Source organism: Lathamus discolor, chromosome 3 (assembly GCF_037157495.1).
Source record: "Lathamus discolor isolate bLatDis1 chromosome 3, bLatDis1.hap1, whole genome shotgun sequence".
Lineage (NCBI taxonomy): Eukaryota > Metazoa > Chordata > Aves > Psittaciformes > Psittacidae > Lathamus > Lathamus discolor.
In genome coordinates, this window is record NC_088886.1 from 65,263,578 (window position 1) to 65,286,374 (window position 22,797).

At 47.8% G+C, this 22,797-nt stretch overlaps 2 protein-coding genes across 3 annotated transcripts; both read left to right on the forward strand.

The window, feature by feature from the left end:
- The first annotated feature begins 528 nt into the window (after positions 1-528).
- LOC136009618 (pancreatic alpha-amylase-like) lies at positions 529-5,747 on the forward strand. 2 transcript variants are annotated; one of them, XM_065669608.1, is made up of 11 exons: positions 529-707; positions 1,177-1,420; positions 2,003-2,149; positions 2,357-2,554; positions 3,379-3,609; positions 3,983-4,116; positions 4,207-4,329; positions 4,443-4,542; positions 4,748-4,869; positions 4,980-5,105; positions 5,431-5,747. In XM_065669608.1, the coding sequence occupies exons 2-11, from the start codon at positions 1,253-1,255 to the stop codon at positions 5,618-5,620; spliced, it is 1,539 nt and encodes a 512-aa protein (XP_065525680.1). In that variant the 5' UTR covers positions 529-707; positions 1,177-1,252; the 3' UTR covers positions 5,621-5,747. The 2 variants fall into 2 exon arrangements, with proteins under 2 accessions (XP_065525680.1, XP_065525682.1); XM_065669610.1 differs by lacking the exons at positions 529-707; positions 1,177-1,420 and adding an exon at positions 1,735-1,875.
- A 3,599-nt stretch (positions 5,748-9,346) lies between these two features.
- Positions 9,347-14,459, forward strand: LOC136011028 (pancreatic alpha-amylase). The gene is made up of 11 exons (XM_065672714.1): positions 9,347-9,525; positions 9,995-10,238; positions 10,821-10,967; positions 11,175-11,372; positions 12,207-12,437; positions 12,811-12,944; positions 13,035-13,157; positions 13,271-13,370; positions 13,571-13,692; positions 13,803-13,928; positions 14,254-14,459. Exons 2-11 carry the CDS (start codon positions 10,071-10,073, stop codon positions 14,441-14,443), a joined length of 1,539 nt encoding a protein of 512 aa, XP_065528786.1. The 5' UTR covers positions 9,347-9,525; positions 9,995-10,070; the 3' UTR covers positions 14,444-14,459.
- Positions 14,460-22,797: the final 8,338 nt, after the last annotated feature.

The following is a 22,797-nucleotide window of genomic DNA, read 5'->3' on the forward strand; positions in this document are numbered from 1 at the left end:
TGCACGTTTTTGGTTGCTCTTGTTAGTACTGAGGAATGGTGGGGAGGGGTCTGTGCTCACTTGACCGGTAATCGCAAGATGTGTAATCATCTTACAGGTTCCTTGCTGTCAGCGAGTAGGCAAGGTCGTTTGCAATAATTTAGTCTGTCATAGTTGTAGTGGAAAAAGAAACCTTTCATAAGGCCCGTGACATGTAAACGAACAGGTGGGCAAATGGGCCCCGCTTCTGCTTTTTGTCCTTGAAGACCGATTCTGGCAAGGAGAAGAAGGCATGTGACATGTTCAGTGGCGTGGCTACTTTCAGAAAGAGCATGCCTGTGACAGTTGAGCTATAAAGTGCACTGAGGTTTCTTTTATCTTGCAGTGGGTGTGCCGTTTGGCAGATTCTTTGGTTTCCTCACAGATATTCCTTGAATGTCAGGGTCTCCCTGCTCTCCATGTTCTCTCAGAGTGTTGTTATATCCTTGCTGCGAGTAGAGAGAATAATCCCTTTAGAGCTGACTTTGGGTTTCCTTCCTTGACTCAGGTGAACCACTGGTCACTGAAACTGCTGGTCAGCGTTACGCAGAGTCTCTGTTGGAGAGGGAACCACGTGCAGCTCCAATCACGTTTAATCGTGTAGAACAACATTTGCTCTGTGCAACTGAGGGAAGAAAACCAGCAGAGACTGGGCAGCGATGCCAGAAAACCGTCAGACATGAAAAAAGGTCAGTTTGTGGTTACCAGTGTGGCTCACCCGGTGCAGCCCTCCCCCCGCCCCCCCCCCCAGCCCTGCGACGTATTGTGCGATACTTCTGTTAGTGACTCGAGAGGTAGCCTGGTTTGAGCTCGGACTAATCCTGAGCCCTGGACACCTGCGAATGCTGGCAAAGTCATTCCTTCTGCTAGCACTGTTAAAGTTCCAGGTGTCTTTTTATCGCCTTCCTTTCCTGTTTCCTTGCAGAGCCCCCCTTGAGGGTCTGTGCGTTACTTCTTGGAATCCCTTGGATATCCATGCTTGCACGATTGGAAAGAGTACGATTCTGAATTTGGGTTTACGATAAAGTACAATCATTGTGAAAAGGTGTTTTATCTTCAGCTGTTGGGCAATCCAGGAAGAAACAAAACGGAAGAAGGGTATCGAGCCAGCTAGCCAAATAATAACTGATAGCATCTGCTCTGTGTGAATTTTGACAGCTGCGGTAGGAACCGTGTCATCTTGCAGGAGTATAAATTGCCAGCAGAGAGACCGCAGCCCCACACTGAAGGCATCATGCGAGTCCTCCTCCTGCTCGCAGCTCTAGGGTTCTGCTGGGGGCAGTACAACCCCAACACTCAGGCCGGGAGGACGTCTATCGTACATCTCTTTGAATGGCGCTGGGCCGATATTGCTCTTGAGTGTGAGCGCTATTTAGCTCCTTATGGATTCGGAGGAGTTCAGGTAAGCTGTTTCCTGTGAGTAGGTCGGGAAACGGCAGCGTAGCATTCGATTAATAAATCAGAATGCCTGAATTAGAGCCAGCCAGCCCCAAGTCACTTTGGGGGTGGGAAGGGGAGGACGGAAGCAGTAACCCCACAGCCTGCAGGGCCAGTGCCTGATCTTGTTTCTCTAGCACATCAGTTAGAAAGGGGCACGCTTTCTTCTGAAGGGCTTCCGCCGAAAAGCTCGGTTTTCCTCTTTGCCTTCTTCCAAGGGATGCGCATAAGAATTGAGGTTTGGCTTTCCTAAGTAGTCACTATTGCAGTGAAAAGAATTCCTGTGTCTTCAGCCCTGCCATGTGCGTGTCCATGGAAGCAGGCCCACGCTGGACCCGGGCAGCCCACAGGAACGAAAGCAAACTTCTTTCTTGCCAGCCTGCAAGAGAGACACCTCGCAGAGCTGAGCTCACGCTGTGGGTGAGAGAGACTGGGTTAGGCGCGAGCCTGCCCCTGAGGGGCGGAGGTGCCGAGTGCAGGTGTGACCCTTAAAACCTTGAAATAAACCCAGTGGATTTCCTCTCAAAGCGCACCATTTCCTCCGCAGGTTTCACCTCCAAATGAAAACATTGTCGTTACTAACCCAAACAGACCCTGGTGGGAAAGATACCAGCCCATCAGCTACAAGCTCTGCACTCGGTCAGGAAATGAAGACGAGTTCAGAGACATGGTGACCAGATGCAACAACGTTGGAGTAAGTGCACTGACAATCTGTATCTGGTACGGCAAGGAGTGCCGTATCAGCTGAGGGAATTTAGTGCTTCTCTCCTCAAAGGAGGCATCAACTGAGAACGAACTGTAGGGGACCAGCAAATTCGAGTGAATGGTGATGTGATGGAGCTCTGTCTCTCCCTTCCCCATCTCTGCAAACCATACTGAAATGCACTTGTTGCTTTTCCAGGTGCGCATTTATGTGGATGCTGTCGTCAACCACATGTGTGGCTCCGGGGGTGGCTCAGGCACTCATTCTACCTGCGGAAGCTACTTTAATGCCGGCAACAGAGAATTTCCAGCTGTGCCGTACTCTGCCTGGGATTTCAATGATGGCAAATGTAAAACTCGAAGTGGAGAAATTGAAAGTTATAGTGATAAATATCAGGTAACTTTCTCGGACAAAAGTTGGAAAGCTTTTTCTTTTCTTGCTTTTCTAATTTGTCTGCTTGTTGGGTTTTGTGTTTTGTTTTGTTCTCCTTTTCTTAAACCCTGCTGTGTAAACATTACAGGGAGGCCAAAGAAAGGCATTGGTTTCTCACCGAAGCTGTGCTTGGTCACCTGACAACTGAATGAAGTAGTGAGCATGGGGTCAAGAAAGGCACTTCTCGTGCCAAACGTTCCAAGTACTGAGAAATCAAGAACCCTCCGCACATGTTGCCCGTAGGCACATGCAGGACCTGGCTCCTGCAGTGGGCCCAGTGTGCTCAGCTCAGCCAGTGAGCTCTTTCTTACAGCTCGTAAACTCAGCTGATATTGATCAGGAGCCCCCATGGAAACCTGACAGCAGCGCAAACTGGGCCCTTGGCTGAGCGACTGACTCGTTTTGGTTGGTGACGCGTGTGGCAGTTCTTTTCGCAAGGTTGCCGCTCCTCCTTCGGGGTTGAGATAAAGACAAGCTGAACAGGGAAGGCAAAAGCCACACACGCAAGCAAAGCGGAACGATGAATTCAGTCAGCACTTGCCGACCGTAGGCAGTTGTTCAGCCATCTCCAGGACAGTGGGGCTACATCACAAACCCTCCTCTCTCCCAGCGTCCCCCCTTCCTTCTTCTTCCCACAGCTTTATTATGCCGAGCATGAGGTCATATGGCAAACAAACAGAATTGATTTCATGGCTCTAAAGGTGTAAGCATGTCACTGGAAGGTGTTACAAGCTGACAGAGTGGCACCTCCTAACTCTTCTGGGGTTTTTTTTCCCTTCATTTTCCAGATCCGGGACTGTCGCTTGTCTGGCCTTCTTGATCTGGCCCTGGAGAAGGACTATGTCCGCTCAGAAGTTGCTCAGTACATGAACCATCTCATTGATATTGGCGTAGCAGGCTTCCGAATTGATGCTGCCAAGCATATGTGGCCTGAGGACATTAAAGCATTTCTGGACAAGCTGAAAGATCTAAATACTCGATGGTTTTCTGCAGGAACAAGACCTTTCATTTACCAGGAGGTAATCTCCATCTTTTCTCCTCAATGGTTTGCCTTTGTCTTTAGTACCTCTTGTACCTCCCTCCTTCGGAGGCCTTTGCTGTAGAGAGAGCTAGGCTTTTCTTGGGAGCAGCCCTGCAGCCCTAAGTACTTCTCTAAAAATGCCTCCACATCTTCTTGCCCTTGAGCTTCACCTCTTCTTTCTTTAGTCGTGTTCTCTCACACGTGTTCACCGTGTATTCTGCCAACTCTGAGCTGACCTGCACAGGAGAAATAAACATACTTGAATCTTTTCTCTCCAAGTGTAAGGCAAGAGCTAATGCTGCGGCCTGTACACTGCCTTTTTTGTCTCTGTGAGACAAGAACAGGGGCACAGTTTCTCCTCTGTGTACCAGGTAATTGACTTGGGTGGAGAGCCGATCACAGGCAGTGAGTACTTTGGAAACGGCCGAGTGACGGAATTCAAATACGGTGCCAGACTGGGGACGGTGATCCGCAAGTGGAATGGAGAAAAGATGTCTTACTTAAAGTAAGGATGAAGATGTTGCGACTTACGCACTGGGGTAGCCTGGGTACAGCGGTGGCCAGGGTAAGTTCAAGTCTCTGTGTTTTTGGCCAGGAACTGGGGAGAAGGCTGGGGCTTTGTGCCTTCCGACAGAGCCCTGGTCTTTGTGGATAATCACGACAACCAGCGGGGGCACGGGGCCGGTGGGGCTTCCATTCTGACCTTCTGGGACGCCAGGTAAAGGACGGCTCTTGTCTGGGCGGTGCTTCTTCCGTCTGCTTGTTTGCGTCTCTGTTTTCTGGCACGGTTTCTCGTCCCATGTCTCGTGACTCTCTTTGTCCAACCAACAGGCTTTATAAAATGGCAGTTGGTTTCATGCTCGCTCATCCGTATGGGTTCACACGTGTGATGTCAAGTTTTCGCTGGCCAAGACATTTTGTAAACGGACAGGTAAGCTCGTCATGCTGAACAGAGCTTCGTGGTGAAAGAGGACCAGAAGAGGGCCAGAGAAGCGGTCTGGCGTGTTCAGATTAGTGAAGTGATTTCTCTGTCCCACGTGGGATCTAGCAGGTGGACGCCCCACCTAGCTTTTGTCTACAGATAGGCTCTCTGAATTTTTCAGTGAGAAGTTTTAACCTTCTCCTTTGAACTACAGGACGTCAATGACTGGGTTGGACCACCAAGTAACTCCGATGGATCAACAAAGGCCGTTACGATCAACGCAGACACTACCTGTGGCAATGACTGGGTTTGTGAACATCGCTGGCATCAAATCCGGTAGGTCGCTGTGGAGACGAAAAGAAGTAAGAGTTGTTGCTTTTGCTTCGAATTCCTCGTGGCTTTAGAGCCCTCGCAGCCCCAGGGACAGCAATCCCTTGCATTTTCAGGAACATGGTTGTCTTCCGTAACGTGGTGGACGGTCAGCCTTTCTCCAACTGGTGGGACAACGGCAGCAACCAAGTAGCTTTTGGCCGCGGCAATAAAGGCTTCATCGTTTTCAATAACGATGACTGGTAAGTCAGTGGGAGAAGACCGTGTCCTCAGAGAAGAGCACAGCATCCCTGACGAGCAACGCTGATGGGAAGGGGAATGGCCTTTTCTCCTGATGAGGGCGCTCGCGCCAGCCTGCGCCAGAGATCCTTGGCTCGCATGCCTGGTCTAGAGAGCCAAAATGGGAGCGCAGGGAGCAAAGCGGGGATAGGATCGGAAAGCTCACCCTCTACATTGCCAAATGTTCAAAGTGAGGGAGTAGCATCAGGTTCAGAAAGCCTCTATACCCGGTTTGAATTACCTGTTTGGGAAGCACTGGATAAAGAGGTTCCACTTCTTTTCACGCAGGGATATGAACGTCAGTTTGCAAACTGGGCTGCCTGCTGGTACCTACTGTGATGTTATTTCTGGAGATAAGGAGGGCAACCGATGCACTGGGAGTCAGGTGTATGTTTCTGGGGACGGAATGGCTAATTTCCAGATTAGTAACCAGGCTGAAGATCCATTCATGGCAATTCACGTTAATGCCAAGTTGTAACTCGGGAGAAACATCCTTCTCCGTTTGGTCTCTGCATTACCGTTTCCCCCGTAACCGGTGACTCCCTGGTATTTGAACAGCAGTGATTCTCTGTATCTAGTGATTAATAAATGTCAAGCAAATTGAAGAGTCGTGTATTTTCCCTTACTGAACCGGACGGTAACTTTATCGCGTCACAAGTAGTGGCAGTGCAGTGCTGTGTTTTAAGGCAATGCAGCACTCCGTTTCCCACATCAGAGAAAGAGGGGAGAGCGTAAAATACAAGAAATAAATGGGACCCAAAGCAACACGTGGGCGAGTTAGAAACGTGTTACTTCTAGGGCCGATACGTACTGACACATCTACATCCCAGATGAGCCACGCTGTGGGCAGTCAGCTGCCAGTAGTGCGTAGGCACCCAGGAGAGTTGGATCTGTTCCTTGCGGCAAAGCAAAGCCCGGGCTCTGCATCAGCAGAGGAAGCTGGGCCATGCCAATTCAGTTATTCCAGCCCATGACACCAGTCAAGCCAGCGGGCTGCCTGGTTCACAGTCCGCCTCTGCCTGTACAGATCTAAAGCACAGACCTTACCTGGTTAGCCGCAGTGTCCTGCTGGGAACAAATGTTCACTGTGGCCGTTCCAAAGGTGCCTGAGAAGGGCGCCGTTTACTCAAGCATCGGTTAGAGCTCTGGACAGTGGCGTCAACGCCAGCATATGCTTGTCTCTGTGGAGGGCTTGGCTTGCCTATCCAGTAACATCTCTGAGCACTACGCAGAAGGAGCACAGACTTGGCGGCTTTCCCGACTTCATTGTCAGCCGTGAGGAAATGCCGAGGTCAGTGTGAGTCTGCTTTAAGTCAGAATGTCTGCTTGGCTACAATACTCATTGCAACGCAGTCCTGAGGGGCCACTGTCAGAGGAACGCCCGGACGTCTTCTTTTTGTGGTCAAGGTGTACTCCTAGGGACAGGCCTGCCTTTTGTGGTGGGAGAGGGAGAGCGTGCAGCTGCTGGAGGGTGGATAATGGCTCTCAGCGTGCCCAAGGGCTCCGGGTGCCTGGCAAGGCAGCGATGGTGTGGGAGGAAGGGGCCAGGTAGTGTGCCTGTCCCAGAGGCCAGACCTTCCGCCTGTCTCCGTTGCTCGCTGTGGCCAGCACCGCCTTGCTGAGGGCAGGGGACCTGCAGGCAAAACACAGCCCCTGGGGCTGCTCCCTGGAGCGGTGTCAAAGAGTGGGAGAGCCGTGTGGCAGGATGGTAAGAGCTATTTGCAAACCTGTCGCTTGCCACCAGGGTCAGGGCAGGGAGCCCTTCTGCTCTTTGGAAGCAGACAGGCTCCTCTCTTCGTCATGCAAACGGGGCTGGCAAAGGGATGGATCCACATCTACTTTGTGCTACAACATCCCTGAAGCCATTCTTCAGGAAAGCTGGTCTAAAAGCGTGACATCTCATGTAGCGGCGTGACAGTGGCAGTATCTTGGCAGCTGAAAACTGCCCATCAAGGTGATGACTGTGTCTCCCCTGTGGCATGACTTTCTAGGTCTTTCAGCTAGGACAGCTTTATCTTTTCCGGTAATAGCTGTGTCTGTGCTTCTCTGAGACCACTGTTTGCTACCCTTCCTGGGGTTGCCAGGGGTCTTGCTGTGGCAGATAACCACTGAAATCTGAGCACTGTTTCCTTCCTGAGAGGAGGGCAATCTCAGCCTTGGAGCGTATTAAGATACTCACCTGTCTGGAGAGCAGCAGTCAATGTAGACGTTCTTGTTTTGTGAAGATGATAAGTGAAGTCTAAGATCTCTCTGTGAGCAGCCTTAAGACTGCCATCTACCTTAGTCTTGTACGGATTCCTTTCTAATAATCCGTCTGGGGATGCTTGGATGGTGCGCTTAAGACGCAGGTGCGCTTAACTGCCTTTACGTACCCTTCAAGCCATCATCATGATACAACACAGCAGTATTGCTTATTCACTTGGTGAAGCTGAACAGCAGCAGGGTGGACGATAACATAGGGATTGGTCTGACTGGGTCAGAGTCGAATGCTCTCAGACCAGCTTCTTTTAGCTATTCCACACATGCAGGGCGTAACGTTTAATATCCAGTCTGCTTAGTTGAAGAAAACTGATGCTAGATCCTTTTTCTGACTCAGCCGTGTGATACAAAATATACTGCAATCGTAATACAAACGTGACACCTGGCAAAACAGAACAATTGCGATATACGGTTCGACCACAGTATCGGCGTGATCTCCGTTAGTGGAGTCTATAATACCCTCGCTGTCAGGATGCCGGGCATCTCCTGTCACTGGAAAGAAGTACGTGGGTTGAAGCCAGCTAGAGCCCATTGCCATCTTTGGAAAAATCTTCTGTTAGCTCTTTAGTTTTTAGAATCTCTGTTGTGCTGAGCCATGTGTAAACTCCCCACACCTGTCTGGCTAAACCAGGAAGACACTGATATTGTTTGAATTATTTCAGGGATAGAGTGTTATCATTGCAGCAGATGCACTCCAATGACATGGCTGTTTACCTAAAATAAAGGCCACCCTCCAGCCCTCTTTGTGCTAAGATAAGTCAGCATTCTTTGCAACACCTGTGGACAACCAGCACCTGCATTATTTTCCACGAGGCTCCTGGCCAGGTCACTTTCCTCTCTCCTCTGAGCTTTGTTCTTGTGTCAGGGTTTACTGCTCAGTCACATGCTGGTACGTCTTGCGTACACATTGACGCTGCAGCACCGCACTGGGAAACCGCTGCCATTGTTAGCATGGTAGCGATGGGCAGAGCTGTAATACGGCCACATAGGGACATAGAAGAACAGGCCCGCTTGAAAGCAGTTTTACTCAAGTTAGTAAGTAAAGTCAAGTTTGACATTTGCAGTGTCAAAGCCTGCTCATGAGGAGGTCTCATTTTGAAGCCTGGAACCCACATCCTCCGGGGGTCCGCTGCCACCAGGTTTCCAACTCTATGGGGAGATGAAATGGATTAAACCACACAGTTTTCAAACGGGGGCGGCAGAGGGCTGGGTTCCCATCTGCCTTGTGTTGGAACACCCCTGAAATCATTTTCTACCCGTTGCGTCCGGCTGTCAAGGACCGGTCCTTCCTCTTTTTTGGCTGATAACATCGTGTTTCGGGAGCAAACGCAGGTCACTGGAAACACAATGTCAGGCAGCGATATGCCATGACATCAGTGGAAGCACACCGGGACCAGCGATGTAGAAATTAACTGGGTGCACGTTTTTGGTTGCTCTTGTTAGTACTGAGGAATGGTGGGGAGGGGTCTGTGCTCACTTGACCGGTAATCGCAAGATGTGTAATCATCTTACAGGTTCCTTGCTGTCAGCGAGTAGGCAAGGTCGTTTGCAGTAATTTAGTCTGTCATAGTTGTAGTGGAAAAAGAAACCTTTCATAAGGCCCGTGACATGTAAACGAACAGGTGGGCAAATGGGCCCCGCTTCTGCTTTTTGTCCTTGAAGACCGATTCTGGCAAGGAGAAGAAGGCATGTGACATGTTCAGTGGCGTGGCTACTTTCAGAAAGAGCATGCCTGTGACAGTTGAGCTATAAAGTGCACTGAGGTTTCTTTTATCTTGCAGTGGGTGTGCCGTTTGGCAGATTCTTTGGTTTCCTCACAGATATTCCTTGAATGTCAGGGTCTCCCTGCTCTCCATGTTCTCTCAGAGTGTTGTTATATCCTTGCTGCGAGTAGAGAGAATAATCCCTTTAGAGCTGACTTTGGGTTTCCTTCCTTGACTCAGGTGAACCACTGGTCACTGAAACTGCTGGTCAGCGTTACGCAGAGTCTCTGTTGGAGAGGGAACCACGTGCAGCTCCAATCACGTTTAATCGTGTAGAACAACATTTGCTCTGTGCAACTGAGGGAAGAAAACCAGCAGAGACTGGGCAGCGATGCCAGAAAACCGTCAGACATGAAAAAAGGTCAGTTTGTGGTTACCAGTGTGGCTCACCCGGTGCAGCCCTCCCCCCGCCCCCCCCCCCAGCCCTGCGACGTATTGTGCGATACTTCTGTTAGTGACTCGAGAGGTAGCCTGGTTTGAGCTCGGACTAATCCTGAGCCCTGGACACCTGCGAATGCTGGCAAAGTCATTCCTTCTGCTAGCACTGTTAAAGTTCCAGGTGTCTTTTTATCGCCTTCCTTTCCTGTTTCCTTGCAGAGCCCCCCTTGAGGGTCTGTGCGTTACTTCTTGGAATCCCTTGGATATCCATGCTTGCACGATTGGAAAGAGTACGATTCTGAATTTGGGTTTACGATAAAGTACAGTCATTGTGAAAAGGTGTTTTATCTTCAGCTGTTGGGCAATCCAGGAAGAAACAAAACGGAAGAAGGGTATCGAGCCAGCTAGCCAAATAATAACTGATAGCATCTGCTCTGTGTGAATTTTGACAGCTGCGGTAGGAACCGTGTCATCTTGCAGGAGTATAAATTGCCAGCAGAGAGACCGCAGCCCCACACTGAAGGCATCATGCGAGTCCTCCTCCTGCTCGCAGCTCTAGGGTTCTGCTGGGGGCAGTACAACCCCAACACTCAGGCCGGGAGGACGTCTATCGTACATCTCTTTGAATGGCGCTGGGCCGATATTGCTCTTGAGTGTGAGCGCTATTTAGCTCCTTATGGATTCGGAGGAGTTCAGGTAAGCTGTTTCCTGTGAGTAGGTCGGGAAACGGCAGCGTAGCATTCGATTAATAAATCAGAATGCCTGAATTAGAGCCAGCCAGCCCCAAGTCACTTTGGGGTTGGGAAGGGGAGGACGGAAGCAGTAACCCCACAGCCTGCAGGGCCAGTGCCTGATCTTGTTTCTCTAGCACATCAGTTAGAAAGGGGCACGCTTTCTTCTGAAGGGCTTCCGCCGAAAAGCTCGGTTTTCCTCTTTGCCTTCTTCCAAGGGATGCGCATAAGAATTGAGGTTTGGCTTTCCTAAGTAGTCACTACTGCAGTGAAAAGAATTCCTGTGTCTTCAGCCCTGCCATGTGCGTGTCCATGGAAGCAGGCCCACGCTGGACCCGGGCAGCCCACAGGAACGAAAGCAAACTTCTTTCTTGCCAGCCTGCAAGAGAGACACCTCGCAGAGCTGAGCTCACGCTGTGGGTGAGAGAGACTGGGTTAGGCGCGAGCCTGCCCCTGAGGGGCGGAGGTGCCGAGTGCAGGTGTGACCCTTAAAACCTTGAAATAAACCCAGTGGATTTCCCCTCAAAGCGCACCATTTCCTCCGCAGGTTTCACCTCCAAATGAAAACATTGTCATTACTAACCCAAACAGACCCTGGTGGGAAAGATACCAGCCCATCAGCTACAAGCTCTGCACTCGGTCAGGAAATGAAGACGAGTTCAGAGACATGGTGACCAGATGCAACAACGTTGGAGTAAGTGCACTGACAGTCTGTATCTGGTACGGCAAGGAGTGCCGTATCAGCTGAGGGAATTTAGTGCTTCTCTCCTCAAAGGAGGCATCAACTGAGAACGAACTGTAGGGGACCAGCAAGTACAAGTGAATGGTGATGTGGTGGAGCTCTGTCTCTCCCTTCCCCATCTCTGCAAACCATACTGAAATGCACTTGTTGCTTTTCCAGGTGCGCATTTATGTGGATGCTGTCGTCAACCACATGTGTGGCTCCGGGGGTGGCTCAGGCACTCATTCTACCTGCGGAAGCTACTTTAATGCCGGCAACAGAGAATTTCCAGCTGTGCCGTACTCTGCCTGGGATTTCAATGATGGCAAATGTAAAACTCGAAGTGGAGAAATTGAAAGTTATAGTGATAAATATCAGGTAACTTTCTCGGACAAAAGTTGGAAAGCTTTTTCTTTTCTTGCTTTTCTAATTTGTCTGCTTGTTGGGTTTTGTGTTTTGTTTTGTTCTCCTTTTCTTAAACCCTGCTGTGTAAACATTACAGGGAGGCCAAAGAAAGGCATTGGTTTCTCACCGAAGCTGTGCTTGGTCACCTGACAACTGAATGAAGTAGTGAGCATGGGGTCAAGAAAGGCACTTCTCGTGCCAAACGTTCCAAGTACTGAGAAATCAAGAACCCTCCGCACATGTTGCCCGTAGGCACGTGCAGGACCTGGCTCCTGCAGTGGGCCCAGTGTGCTCAGCTCAGCCGGTGGGCTCTTTCTTACAGCTCGTAAACTCAGCTGATATTGATCTGGAGCCCCCATGGAAACCTGACAGCAGCGCAAACTGGGCCCTTGGCTGAGCGACTGACTCGTTTTGGTTGGTGACGCGTGTGGCAGTTCTTTTCTCAAGGTTGCTGCTCCTCCTTCGGGGTTGAGATAAAGACAAGCTGAACAGGGAAGGCAAAAGCCACACACGCAAGCAAAGCGGAACGATGAATTCAGTCAGCACTTGCCGACCGTAGGCAGTTGTTCAGCCATCTCCAGGACAGTGGGGCTACATCACAAACCCTCCTCTCTCCCAGCGTCCCCCTTCCTTCTTCTTTGCACAGCTTTATATGTCAAGCATGAGGTCATATGGTAAAGGAGAGATACAAACAAACAGAATTGATTTCATGGCTCTAAAGATGTAAGCATTTCACTGGAAGGTGTTACAAGCTGACAGAGTGGCACCTCCTAACTCTTCTGGGGTTTTTTTCCCTTTACTTTTCAGGTCCGGGACTGTCGCTTGTCTAGCCTTCTTGATCTGGCCCTGGAGAAGGACTATGTCCGCTCAGAAGTTGCTCAGTACATGAACCATCTCATTGATATTGGCGTAGCAGGCTTCCGAATTGATGCTGCCAAGCATATGTGGCCTGGGGACATTAAAGCATTTCTGGACAAGCTGAAAGATCTAAATACTCGATGGTTTTCTGCAGGAACAAGACCTTTCATTTACCAGGAGGTAATCTCCATCTTTTCTCCTCAATGGTTTGCCTTTGTCTTTAGTACCTCTTGTACCTCCCTCCTTCGGAGGCCTTTGCTGTAGAGAGAGCTAGGCTTTTCTTGGGAGCAGCCCTGCAGCCCTAAGTACTTCTCTAAAAATGCCTCCACATCTTCTTGCCCTTGAGCTTCACCTCTTCTTTCTTTAGTCGTGTTCTCTCACACGTGTTCACCGTGTATTCTGCCAACTCTGAGCTGACCTGCACAGGAGAAATAAACATACTTGAATCTTTTCTCTCCAAGTGTAAGGCAAGAGCTAATGCTGCGGCCTGTACACTGCCTTTTTTGTCTCTGTGAGACAAGAACAGGGGCACAGTTTCTCCTCTGTGTACCAGGTAATTGACTTGGGTGGAGAGCCGATCACAGGCAGTGAGTACTTTGGAAACGGCCGAGTGACGGAATTCAAATACGGTGCCAAACTGGGGACGGTGATCCGCAAGTGGAATGGAGAAAAGATGTCTTACTTAAAGTAAGGATGAAGATGTTGCGACTTACGCACTGGGGTAGCCTGGGTACAGCGGTGGCCAGGGTAAGTTCAAGTCTCTGTGTTTTTGGCCAGGAACTGGGGAGAAGGCTGGGGCTTTGTGCCTTCCGACAGAGCCCTGGTCTTTGTGGATAATCACGACAACCAGCGGGGGCACGGGGCCGGTGGGGCTTCCATTCTGACCTTCTGGGACGCCAGGTAAAGGACGGCTCTTGTCTGGGCGGTGCTTCTTCCGTCTGCTTGTTTGCGTCTCTGTTTTCTGGCACGGTTTCTCGTCCCATGTCTCGTGACTCCCTTTGTCCAACCAACAGGCTTTATAAAATGGCAGTTGGTTTCATGCTCGCTCATCCCTATGGGTTCACACGTGTGATGTCAAGTTTTCGCTGGCCAAGATATTTTGTAAACGGACAGGTAAGCTCGTCATGCTGAACAGAGCTTCGTGGTGAAAGAGGACCAGAAGAGGGCCAGAGAAGCGGTCTGGCGTGTTCAGATTAGTGATTTCTCTGTCCCACGTGGGATCCAGCAGGTGGACGCCCCACCTAGCTTTTGTCTACAGATAGGCTCTCTGAATTTTTCAGTGAGAAGTTTTAACCTTCTCCTTTGAACTACAGGACGTCAATGACTGGGTTGGACCACCAAGTAACTCCGATGGATCAACAAAGGCCGTTACGATCAACGCAGACACTACCTGTGGCAATGACTGGGTTTGTGAACATCGCTGGCGTCAAATCCGGTAGGTCGCTGTGGAGACGAAAAGAAGTAAGAGCTGTTGCTTTTGCTTCGAATTCCTCGTGGCTTTAGAGCCCTCGCAGCCCCAGGGACAGCAATCCCTTGCATTTTCAGGAACATGGTTGTCTTCCGTAACGTGGTGGACGGTCAGCCTTTCTCCAACTGGTGGGACAACGGCAGCAACCAAGTGGCTTTTGGCCGCGGCAATAAAGGCTTCATCGTTTTCAATAACGATGACTGGTAAGTCAGTGGGAGAAGACCGTGTCCTCAGAGAAGAGCACAGCATCCCTGACGAGCAACGCTGATGGGAAGGGGAATGGCCTTTTCTCCTGATGAGGGCGCTCGCGCCAGCCTGCGCCAGAGATCCTTGGCTCGCATGCCTGGTCTAGAGAGCCAAAATGGGAGCGCAGGGAGCAAAGCGGGGATAGGATCGGAAAGCTCACCCTCTACATTGCCAAATGTTCAAAGTGAGGGAGTAGCATCAGGTTCAGAAAGCCTCTATACCCGGTTTGAATTACCTGTTTGGGAAGCACTGGATAAAGAGGTTCCACTTCTTTTCACGCAGGGATATGAACGTCAGTTTGCAAACTGGGCTGCCTGCTGGTACCTACTGTGATGTTATTTCTGGAGATAAGGAGGGCAACCGATGCACTGGGAGTCAGGTGTATGTTTCTGGGGACGGAATGGCTAATTTCCAGATTAGTAACCAGGCTGAAGATCCATTCATGGCAATTCACGTTAATGCCAAGTTGTAACTCGGGAGAAACATCCTTCTCCATTTGGTCTCTGCGTTACCGTTTCCCCCGTAACCGGTGACTCCCTGGTATTTGAACAGCAGTGATTCTCTGTATCTAGGGAATAATAAATGTCAAGCAAATTGAAGAGTCATGTATTTTCCCTTACTGAACCGGACGGTAACTTTATCGCGTCACAAGTAGTGGCAGTGCAGTGCTGTGTTTTAAGGCGATGCAGCACTCCGTTTCCCACATCAGAGAAAGAGGGGAGAGTGTAAAATAGAAGAAATAAATGGGACCTAAAGCAACATGTGGGCGAGTTAGAAACGCTGCAATCGTAATACTGCAATCGTGGAGTTTTTAGAATCTCTGTTGTGCTGAGCCATGTGTAAACTCCCCACACCTGTCTGGCTAAACCAGGAAGATACTGATATTGTTTGAATTATTTCAGGGATAGAGTGTTATCATTGCAGCAGATGCACTCCAATGACATGGCTGTTTACCTAAAATAAAGGCCACCCTCCAGCCCTCTTTGTGCTAAGATCAAGTCAGCATTCTTTGCAACACCTGTGGAAAACCAACACCTGCGGAAAACCAACACCTGCATTATTTTCCATGAGGCTCCTGGCCAGGTCACTTTCCTCTCTCCTCTGAGCTTTGTTCTTGTGTCAAGGTTTACTGCTCAGTCACATGCTGGTACGTCTTGCATACACATTGAGGCTGCAGCACCGCACTGGGAAAACACTGCCATTGTTATCATTTTATTGATGGGCAGAACTGTAATACAGCCACACAGGGACATAGAAGAGCAGGCCCGCTTAAAAGCAGTTTGCACCTTGTTAGTATTAGAGGTTGTTCAAAAATAGCATTCTTTTGAAGCACAGAGTATGTCTGTCACCCAAAGCTTACATCTTTAAGCACAGAGTGTGTCTGTTTAATTCATGGTATTTCAAACCCTTTCCTTCCTTCCTTTAGTAACTTAGCCCCAGCCCCAATATTGCAAAGTCTTAACATTACAGAACCTTAATATTGCAAAGCCTCAATGTTAGAAAACCTTAATATTGCAAAGCCTCATCCCCAGTATGCAAACCCAACTGTGTTTGTCTCTCGTGCATGATTTTTCCTCATAGCGAAAACTGCCATTTCCTTTTCACAGAATCATAGAATGGTTTGAGTTGGAAAGGATCTTAAGTTCATTCACTTCCAAACCCCCCTGCCACAGGAAGGGACACCACACACCAGACCATGTCATTCAAGACTGTCCACCCTGGCCTTGAACACTGCCAGGATGGATCATCCACAACCTCTCTGGACAACCTCTTCCAGGGCCTCACCACCGTCACAGTAAAGAACTTCTCCCATATATCTGACCTGAACTTCCCCTCTTTAAGTCTGAACCTGTTATCCCTTGTCCTGTCACTACAGTCCCTGATGAAGAGTCCCTCCCCAGCATCCTTGTAGTCCCCCTTCACATACTGGAAGGCTGCTGTGAGGTCTCCACACAGACTTCTCCAGGCTGAACAGCCCCAACTTTCTGAGCCTGTCTTCATACGGGATGTGCTCCAGGCTCTGATCATCCTCGTGGCCTTCTCTGGACTTTTTTAGTAAGTATCCACCCAAAGCAATTGTAAATGCAGTTGTACAGACACAACTCTGACAAAGTATTACAGTACCCCAGAAATAATAGGTCTTTATACCTAACGACCAGAAGTCTGTTTGGCTTGACGTACTTAATTCTAGCTATGCACTTTGCAGAACAACTGAAACACTTCTAACAGTGGCAATATGAGCAGGATGGAATGTGAAGCATGGGACAGATTTTTGCTTGAATTCTCTAGTGAGTGGGAAGAATTTGCAGGGGTGGGGGAAAGGGTGAAGTCCAGGGATGGAGTTCAAGAAGATGCCATCTCTTTCATTTTGCATAGTGCATGTGGAAATGACTTGGAGAAGAAATCTTGCTTCAAAGTGGAGAAAAGAAGTTTCAAAGTTCAATATAAACCTCTTCCCATTCAGTACCATGGCTGTAGCTAGTCTACATAATACACAAGTTGCCAGGTGCAGACCTAATAACTGAAAAATGGGAAAGTTGCCAAGTGGGAGGTCAGGAAATGTTTTAATTTCCAAAGTGAGAGTTTGTTTCCATTCATAGTGCAAATGGGATCCGTTAAATTCAGTCACACCTTGTATTTATCTGTCACACCAGCAGTTAATCCCATGAATTTCAATACCATTGTAATGTTGTCAGCACTCAGATTTGTCTACATTGTTAACTCCTCTTCTTTCCCCTTTTGATAACTGTCAGTTTTTAAGTACATTGTGTTGTATTTGGATACAACCCAGATACACGTGCCCTGAAGGTAAAAAGCGAACTGGTTTGCTTTCTTCCTGATTCATCCATCTCTTAGTTCAGTTTAATTTGGCTTATATTTTTGTGTTTCATTAGGAACTCTACAAATCAATACTCTTCAGTGGTGATCAACAGAGATTAAATGGTACATTAGAAGTGATACATTTTCATGCTGGTCTGCTTCAACTACTAACTGTGTGCACTTGAGTAACATGCGAAAAGGCAATGCGTGTGTTTGCAGGTTGGGTGCATGGCGGCCCCGGGAAAGTGATTTATCAAACTGACAGCTACGGGCAGTTCTGTGGTCAGAAAGATGCTCCAGTGAGTGAGTACTGGATGCATTCACATACCTCTATTACTCATGCAGTGTGAATAATTTGTGAGGTTTCAAGTTTCTCTGTCTGCTGGGGGTTCTATTGGGAAGCTGAAGAAACAGCAACACTTACTGTATTTTTATACCACATAAAGGCCAGAAATAGATGAGTTGCTCAGCGCATGCGTAGGTCCAAATTATTACTAGAATGCAGTTGTTTTCATTATTTAGAGAATTTTTTTTTGTAAAGGATCAACATAGCTTAAAGATGGCATCACTAACTGCATAGCAAGTGACTAGCTGGCACAGCTTCTAACTACCCAAGTTTGGATCGTTAATTCTTTTATCGACCTTGGAGCAAGAGTAGTCCTAAAGCATTGTTGCCTCATTCTTAGTTTTTCTCAACATGCATCAAGTAACAGTAAAGACCATAAGGAAGAATTTCCTGGGGTTTTATTTCTGGTGTTTACCCAGTGCCAGTAGAGAGGAGACTTAGAGGTCTGGGAGACAGGCAGCTGTAAGCACACCTTCCCTGGGATATCTGCTGAGCAGCTTGCTTTGCTTGTCTCTGTTTCCCAGTGGTTTTAAATTCTGAATTGTGAGAGTTAAATTAATCCACTGATCTCGATGAGCACTTCTGCATGGAAATAGCTGCTCAGGAAGGAAAGATGTCACCTTGATGTTTCCTCTGAAAAATCTAAGTGCTTTATGAAACAGAATTGTAAAGACAGTTTGTTTTTTCCCCCTCAACTTCTCCCTTTTAAAAAGTAAGTTATGCCCTTGTCACTGTCAAGAGGCTCAAGGCTCTGCAGGAAGCAAACAGAAGCTAGTGTTCGGTAACAGCTCTTTGCTTCTTCTTTCTTTTCCCATTTAGTTTTCTAATGGGGAAAAAACGTGAGGAAGCCTCTGTCCAAAGGGCATTCAGAAAGGAAGGAGCAGGAGATAGGGAGTGGAACAGAGGCAGAGCTAGGACTTCATATCCGCCAAAGTTTTTGTTACAGAAGAAACAGACTAAATGGTGTAAGAAGACCTGTTCTACCCTCTGAGATTCTTCACAGCAGTTTTTGGAGAGCCCAACTTCCTGAAGAGGAAAAACTAGGAGCAAAAGTTGTTGTGTTGCGTGTTCCCCTCACTGCATCCCTTCTCTGCTCCCCTTCTCACTCCCAATTTGCCCTTGTGCCCACTGAGATCAGTAGGAAGCAGTGGTCAATTGGGTTTGGGAGCCTCAGCCACACAGTGTCCGTGCACGGTGTGGTGTATAGCCAGACGTGTGTCTCTGTTATCATCCACTACCACTTCTTCTTCTGCTTTTTACACTCCCATTCCTTCTTTCTCTTTGTTAACCAAGACTTCCCTTTGGTTATTTTTTACAATGTGATATCCAGTTCCTATCCAAAAATGTCCCTTCATCTATACAATTGCTGGAGAATAATGCAGCTGCTGAGACTGCATTTTGGCACTTAATGGCTATGTTGAGGAGTTTCTCATGAAAATGTAAGCCAAAGAGAGACATAATGCAACCTACTGGGAAAGCAAGAGTGTTCGTGGCAATAGGCCAGGAGGCCCCTCTGAACAGATCCCTCTGGTCCCTAAAAGTGGAGGTGTGGGATGTGCTCTTCATGCCTCCACTGCTGGCATTGTCGGGGTTTTCTGATGTCCCGAAAGCAAGCACTGTGAAAGGCTAACCCAGGACTTTGGTTTTCCTGAGTCTCTAAGGCCTTAGTCTGAGAAGTTTTCCTTGGAAAGTGATCACAGTCTCTGTGTTTTGAGTCTTGTGCTTGGAACAAGCATTCACAGCAGTCTCACTGAGGAGTAGTCATGAGCACTGTCAAGAACCTATTGAAGAGTGATGACATTTCAGTCCAAAAGTCCACTCTGTTGATTTGAAGAAATCACAGCTAATGTCAGTGAAACTGGTTTTACCAGGATGTGTGGTTTGTTACCAGTGCACCGTAGAACAGACCTTGGTGAAAACAATTGAACCTTGTAAAATGTCAGGCAGTTCAGCTAATCCCAGTTTTAAAGGGAACTTGAATGTGCAGTGAAATTCCAGAAGCTGTCAAGTGTGAAGATTCTGGGGTGCAAACTCCTCAGACTATCCCTTCTTTACATCACGGGAGGTTTATCAGGGTTACCAGCACATGCTATTATCATTCTGTTTCCTGGCCAGCTGCTTTTAGGTTTCAGCCGTAAAAACCTTTTGATTGATTGTGGTGCCACCTTCTGACCAGCCGGAAATAGCCAGCTTTCACAGTGTAGCGTTTGTCGATAGTGATTTCGCCCGAAGGGCACACACAGTATGTTCAGTGCAAGCAGAGGGACCACAGAGTTTTTGCAGGGGTATTTTACAGACCTCACTTCTCAGAGGCAGGACTACAGATGCCTGTAACAGTGCCTAGGTTGTTTCAGTTTAAAACCGTGCTGTGAAAACACTTTCTCAAAAGTTAGCATTCTTTAGCTCACACAGTCCTTTAGACCAAATGCTTCTGGTTTCAGAGATGTCTTGGCATGAAATACCCAGGGTCTGCTTGGGATTTGTTTGGGGTTTTTTTTGTTCGTTTGTTTTGTGTTTGCAATATGACCAATCACAATAATAGAATTTAAATATCAATATATGCTGTCAGGTTTTGAATGGTAGGATGTGCAAGCACCCATAATTAGAACATTAATTATGTCCACTTCCATAGGAACAAGACCATTTTGTTTCACTCCAACATTCTGAAATGTACCAGCCCCATAGTGTTAATAAACCTCCAGTGTCCTACAACACAGGTGACTGAAATACCAAGATTGCCTCTTAGTCATGGTGCTTAAGAACTAGACATATATTTGTTTGATTTAAAAATTCATATCCTTCAAAATATAACATGGTTGCTTTATAGATGACCTGTAGCACAACGGTCTCTGTAGCCTGTCGTGGTCAGAAAAAAATAAATCAGTGCATGCAGAAAATACTTCTGATTGACATCTAGGGTTTTCCAAAGTAGACGTGTTCAAGAAGATGTGCATATCCCCAGTGACAGGAGTATCTGGGTATGAGGCTGAGGGAGCTGGGTCTCTTTAGTTTGGAGAAGAGGAGACTGAGGGGTGACCTCATCAATGTTTACAAATATGTAAAGGGTGAGTGTCAGGACGATGGAGCTAGGCTTTTTTCAGTGATGTCCAGTGATAGGACAAGGGGCAATGGGTGTAAACTGGAGCATAGGAGGTTCCATGTGAACATCAGGAAAAACTTTTTTACTGTGAGAGTGACAGAGCACTGGAACAGGCTGCCCAGGGGGGCTGTGGAGTCTCCTACGTTGGAGATATTCAAGGCCCGCCTGGACAAGTTCCTGTGTGATGTACTGTAGGTTACCCTGCTCTTGCAGGGGGGTTGGACTAGATGATCTTTTGAGGTCCCTTCCAACCCTTGGGATTCTGTGGCACTTTGAAAAGTGAAGCTTGTTCTTGCCTTGTGCCACAGTTCATACTCCCTTGGCTATGCTGCAGCATCTCATGAAGCTGTGAAATAAACCCAGTCACTGAGCTTGTGCAGGTTAACCTCATCCTTCTGATGTTTTTTCTACAAAACCGTTTCACTGACCTGCTTTGTTGTACAATTGCACAAACAGTTATGCTCATCTGTTCCACCATCTAAGGCGACAATGTATGGCATGGGGTAGGTCAGAGGACTTAGGTGATGGGCTGCTCTGATACAACTTTGTTGCCAGAGTAATTGTACTGTGTAACTAAACTGCAGGTGACCGAGTATGGTCTTGGCCATGTTGACAATATTCAGTGAGGTCCGGTATTAATTCGGATGAGGTTTGTTACATGGTCACCAATTTACTGATTCCAGATGTTAAGTGTCTTTGACTATCATTTAAAAATGCTTCCCATTCCAGCTTGCCCTTACTCCTGATCCCTGTCTTTGATAGATGTTTCTGGCCTATCAGTTAGTGTGACTGTATGGACTATTTGACACAGCTGAAGAGATGGAAATCTCCAGCAAGGAAGAGCAAGAACCCTCTTAACACTGACCAGCTGCTGTCGGAATGGAAACTTTCTGTCAGCAGCAGCTTTGCTCCAGGAATCCCTGTCTGTGCACATGCAGGTACTGACACTGTTACCCTGCAGTCTTTAGACAGTCCAGCCTGTTCAGAAATCCTGAGGTCATCGTGTGGGATTTGACTGGGGCTGTGGGCAAGTTTGCAGTGGTCACAAATAGAGTAAGGTGAAATACTTGTTGAAGGAGAGTTTGGGGGAGCACAGTAGTTATTTTGTTTATTTCCAAATGTACAACATCTCCAAAGCAGAGAATGGTTTCGGTTGTTCGCTCCTGCAGATGGTTAATTCTCCTGTCTCTTGTGAAAAGGCTCGTTTGATAATTCCTCTTTTGAGCTACGAGCAAGGTCTTTCATTCCTGTCCCATTCATATCAAACAGCAGGAGGGAAAAACCCAGTAACCAGTGTGGGAAAAGCTTCAGTTCTCGAGTAAGACACTGGATTTGCAAACTGTTATTACAGTTCACTGGATTCATAGACAGCGTGTTTCGTTGCCTGTTTCATAGCTGGGAAGCTGAGGTTAGAGTGAAGTGTATACTTGTTAGTTACCTGTTGTCCCAGCAAGACAAAACTTCTTTGTTCCTTGGCCTGTGGGTAGTGTGCAGGACTGTAGCACTCGTGTAGAAAGACCTCTTGCAGCATCTGCCCTGTTCTGAGAATTAGTACAAGATCTTTTTGCTAAAGTCCTTCAGGTGAATCACGTATGATGGAATCCCTTGAGGTGAAGCACGGCTTCATGCATGATGTCCTTTGGTACTTGGATAGCAGAGCTTTGCAAAGCGTATTTGGTTAGCACAGCTCTAGAAGCAGTCAGCAGCCTTCTGGAAAAGGCTGAAACTTGCTAAACAGATGGACTTCAGACTACATGGGAGTGTTTAGCAGAACTAAGGAGTCAGACCGGCTGTACACTTGCATGGTTCCAGAGCCCAGCAGAGCCTTTTGGGGGCATGGGACAACTGCTTCTCCATTCCATGAATCCTAACTTCTGAGTGGATGTTTCCCTCACTCCCCAATCCTTGCCTGATTTCTCAGGTAAATCTGGTTTATGATAGCTGTACATCAAGTGCTGAGAATTTCATTCCTGGCACATGCACCCTTCCTGCTTTTTTTCCCAGCAGACTGGAAGCTCTGCATATCCACTGGGATGTGTAGAGCTGACAGAGATACAGGCGGTGCTTGATGTGCCAGGTAAGGGGAGAGATTTTGAAAGTATTTACCAAAGAATTTGAGAAGTACTCACCTAGGAAATCACAAAGTGTCCCTTTCTAAATGCTGCAGTAAACATTACTGAAAGCAATTCCATAAAACAGGGCACTTTTACAGGTGGCCTTTTTTCTTGCTTTTTGATTGCACTGACTTTCCTTACCCTTCTCTATCCCCAGTGTGTCTTCTTTTCTTGCAGCTTTGTGTCTCAAAGTGCCCAGACAAGTTTGTGACCTACATTGATGTTCAGACTTCCTACAGATACAAACCCGATCAGTGGAATTACTTCAAGCAGTTCTGAAAACCTGGTTTTAAGAGTCTTTGCAAGGTCTGTATATACCAGGAGGTGATGGAATACTTTTTTTCTTCAAGTAATGTGTAATATGCATGATTTTACTCAGCTACAGCAAAGCTTTGAATTATTCTTATTTCACCATATAAGGAGTTATCCCATACATATGCTTTGAC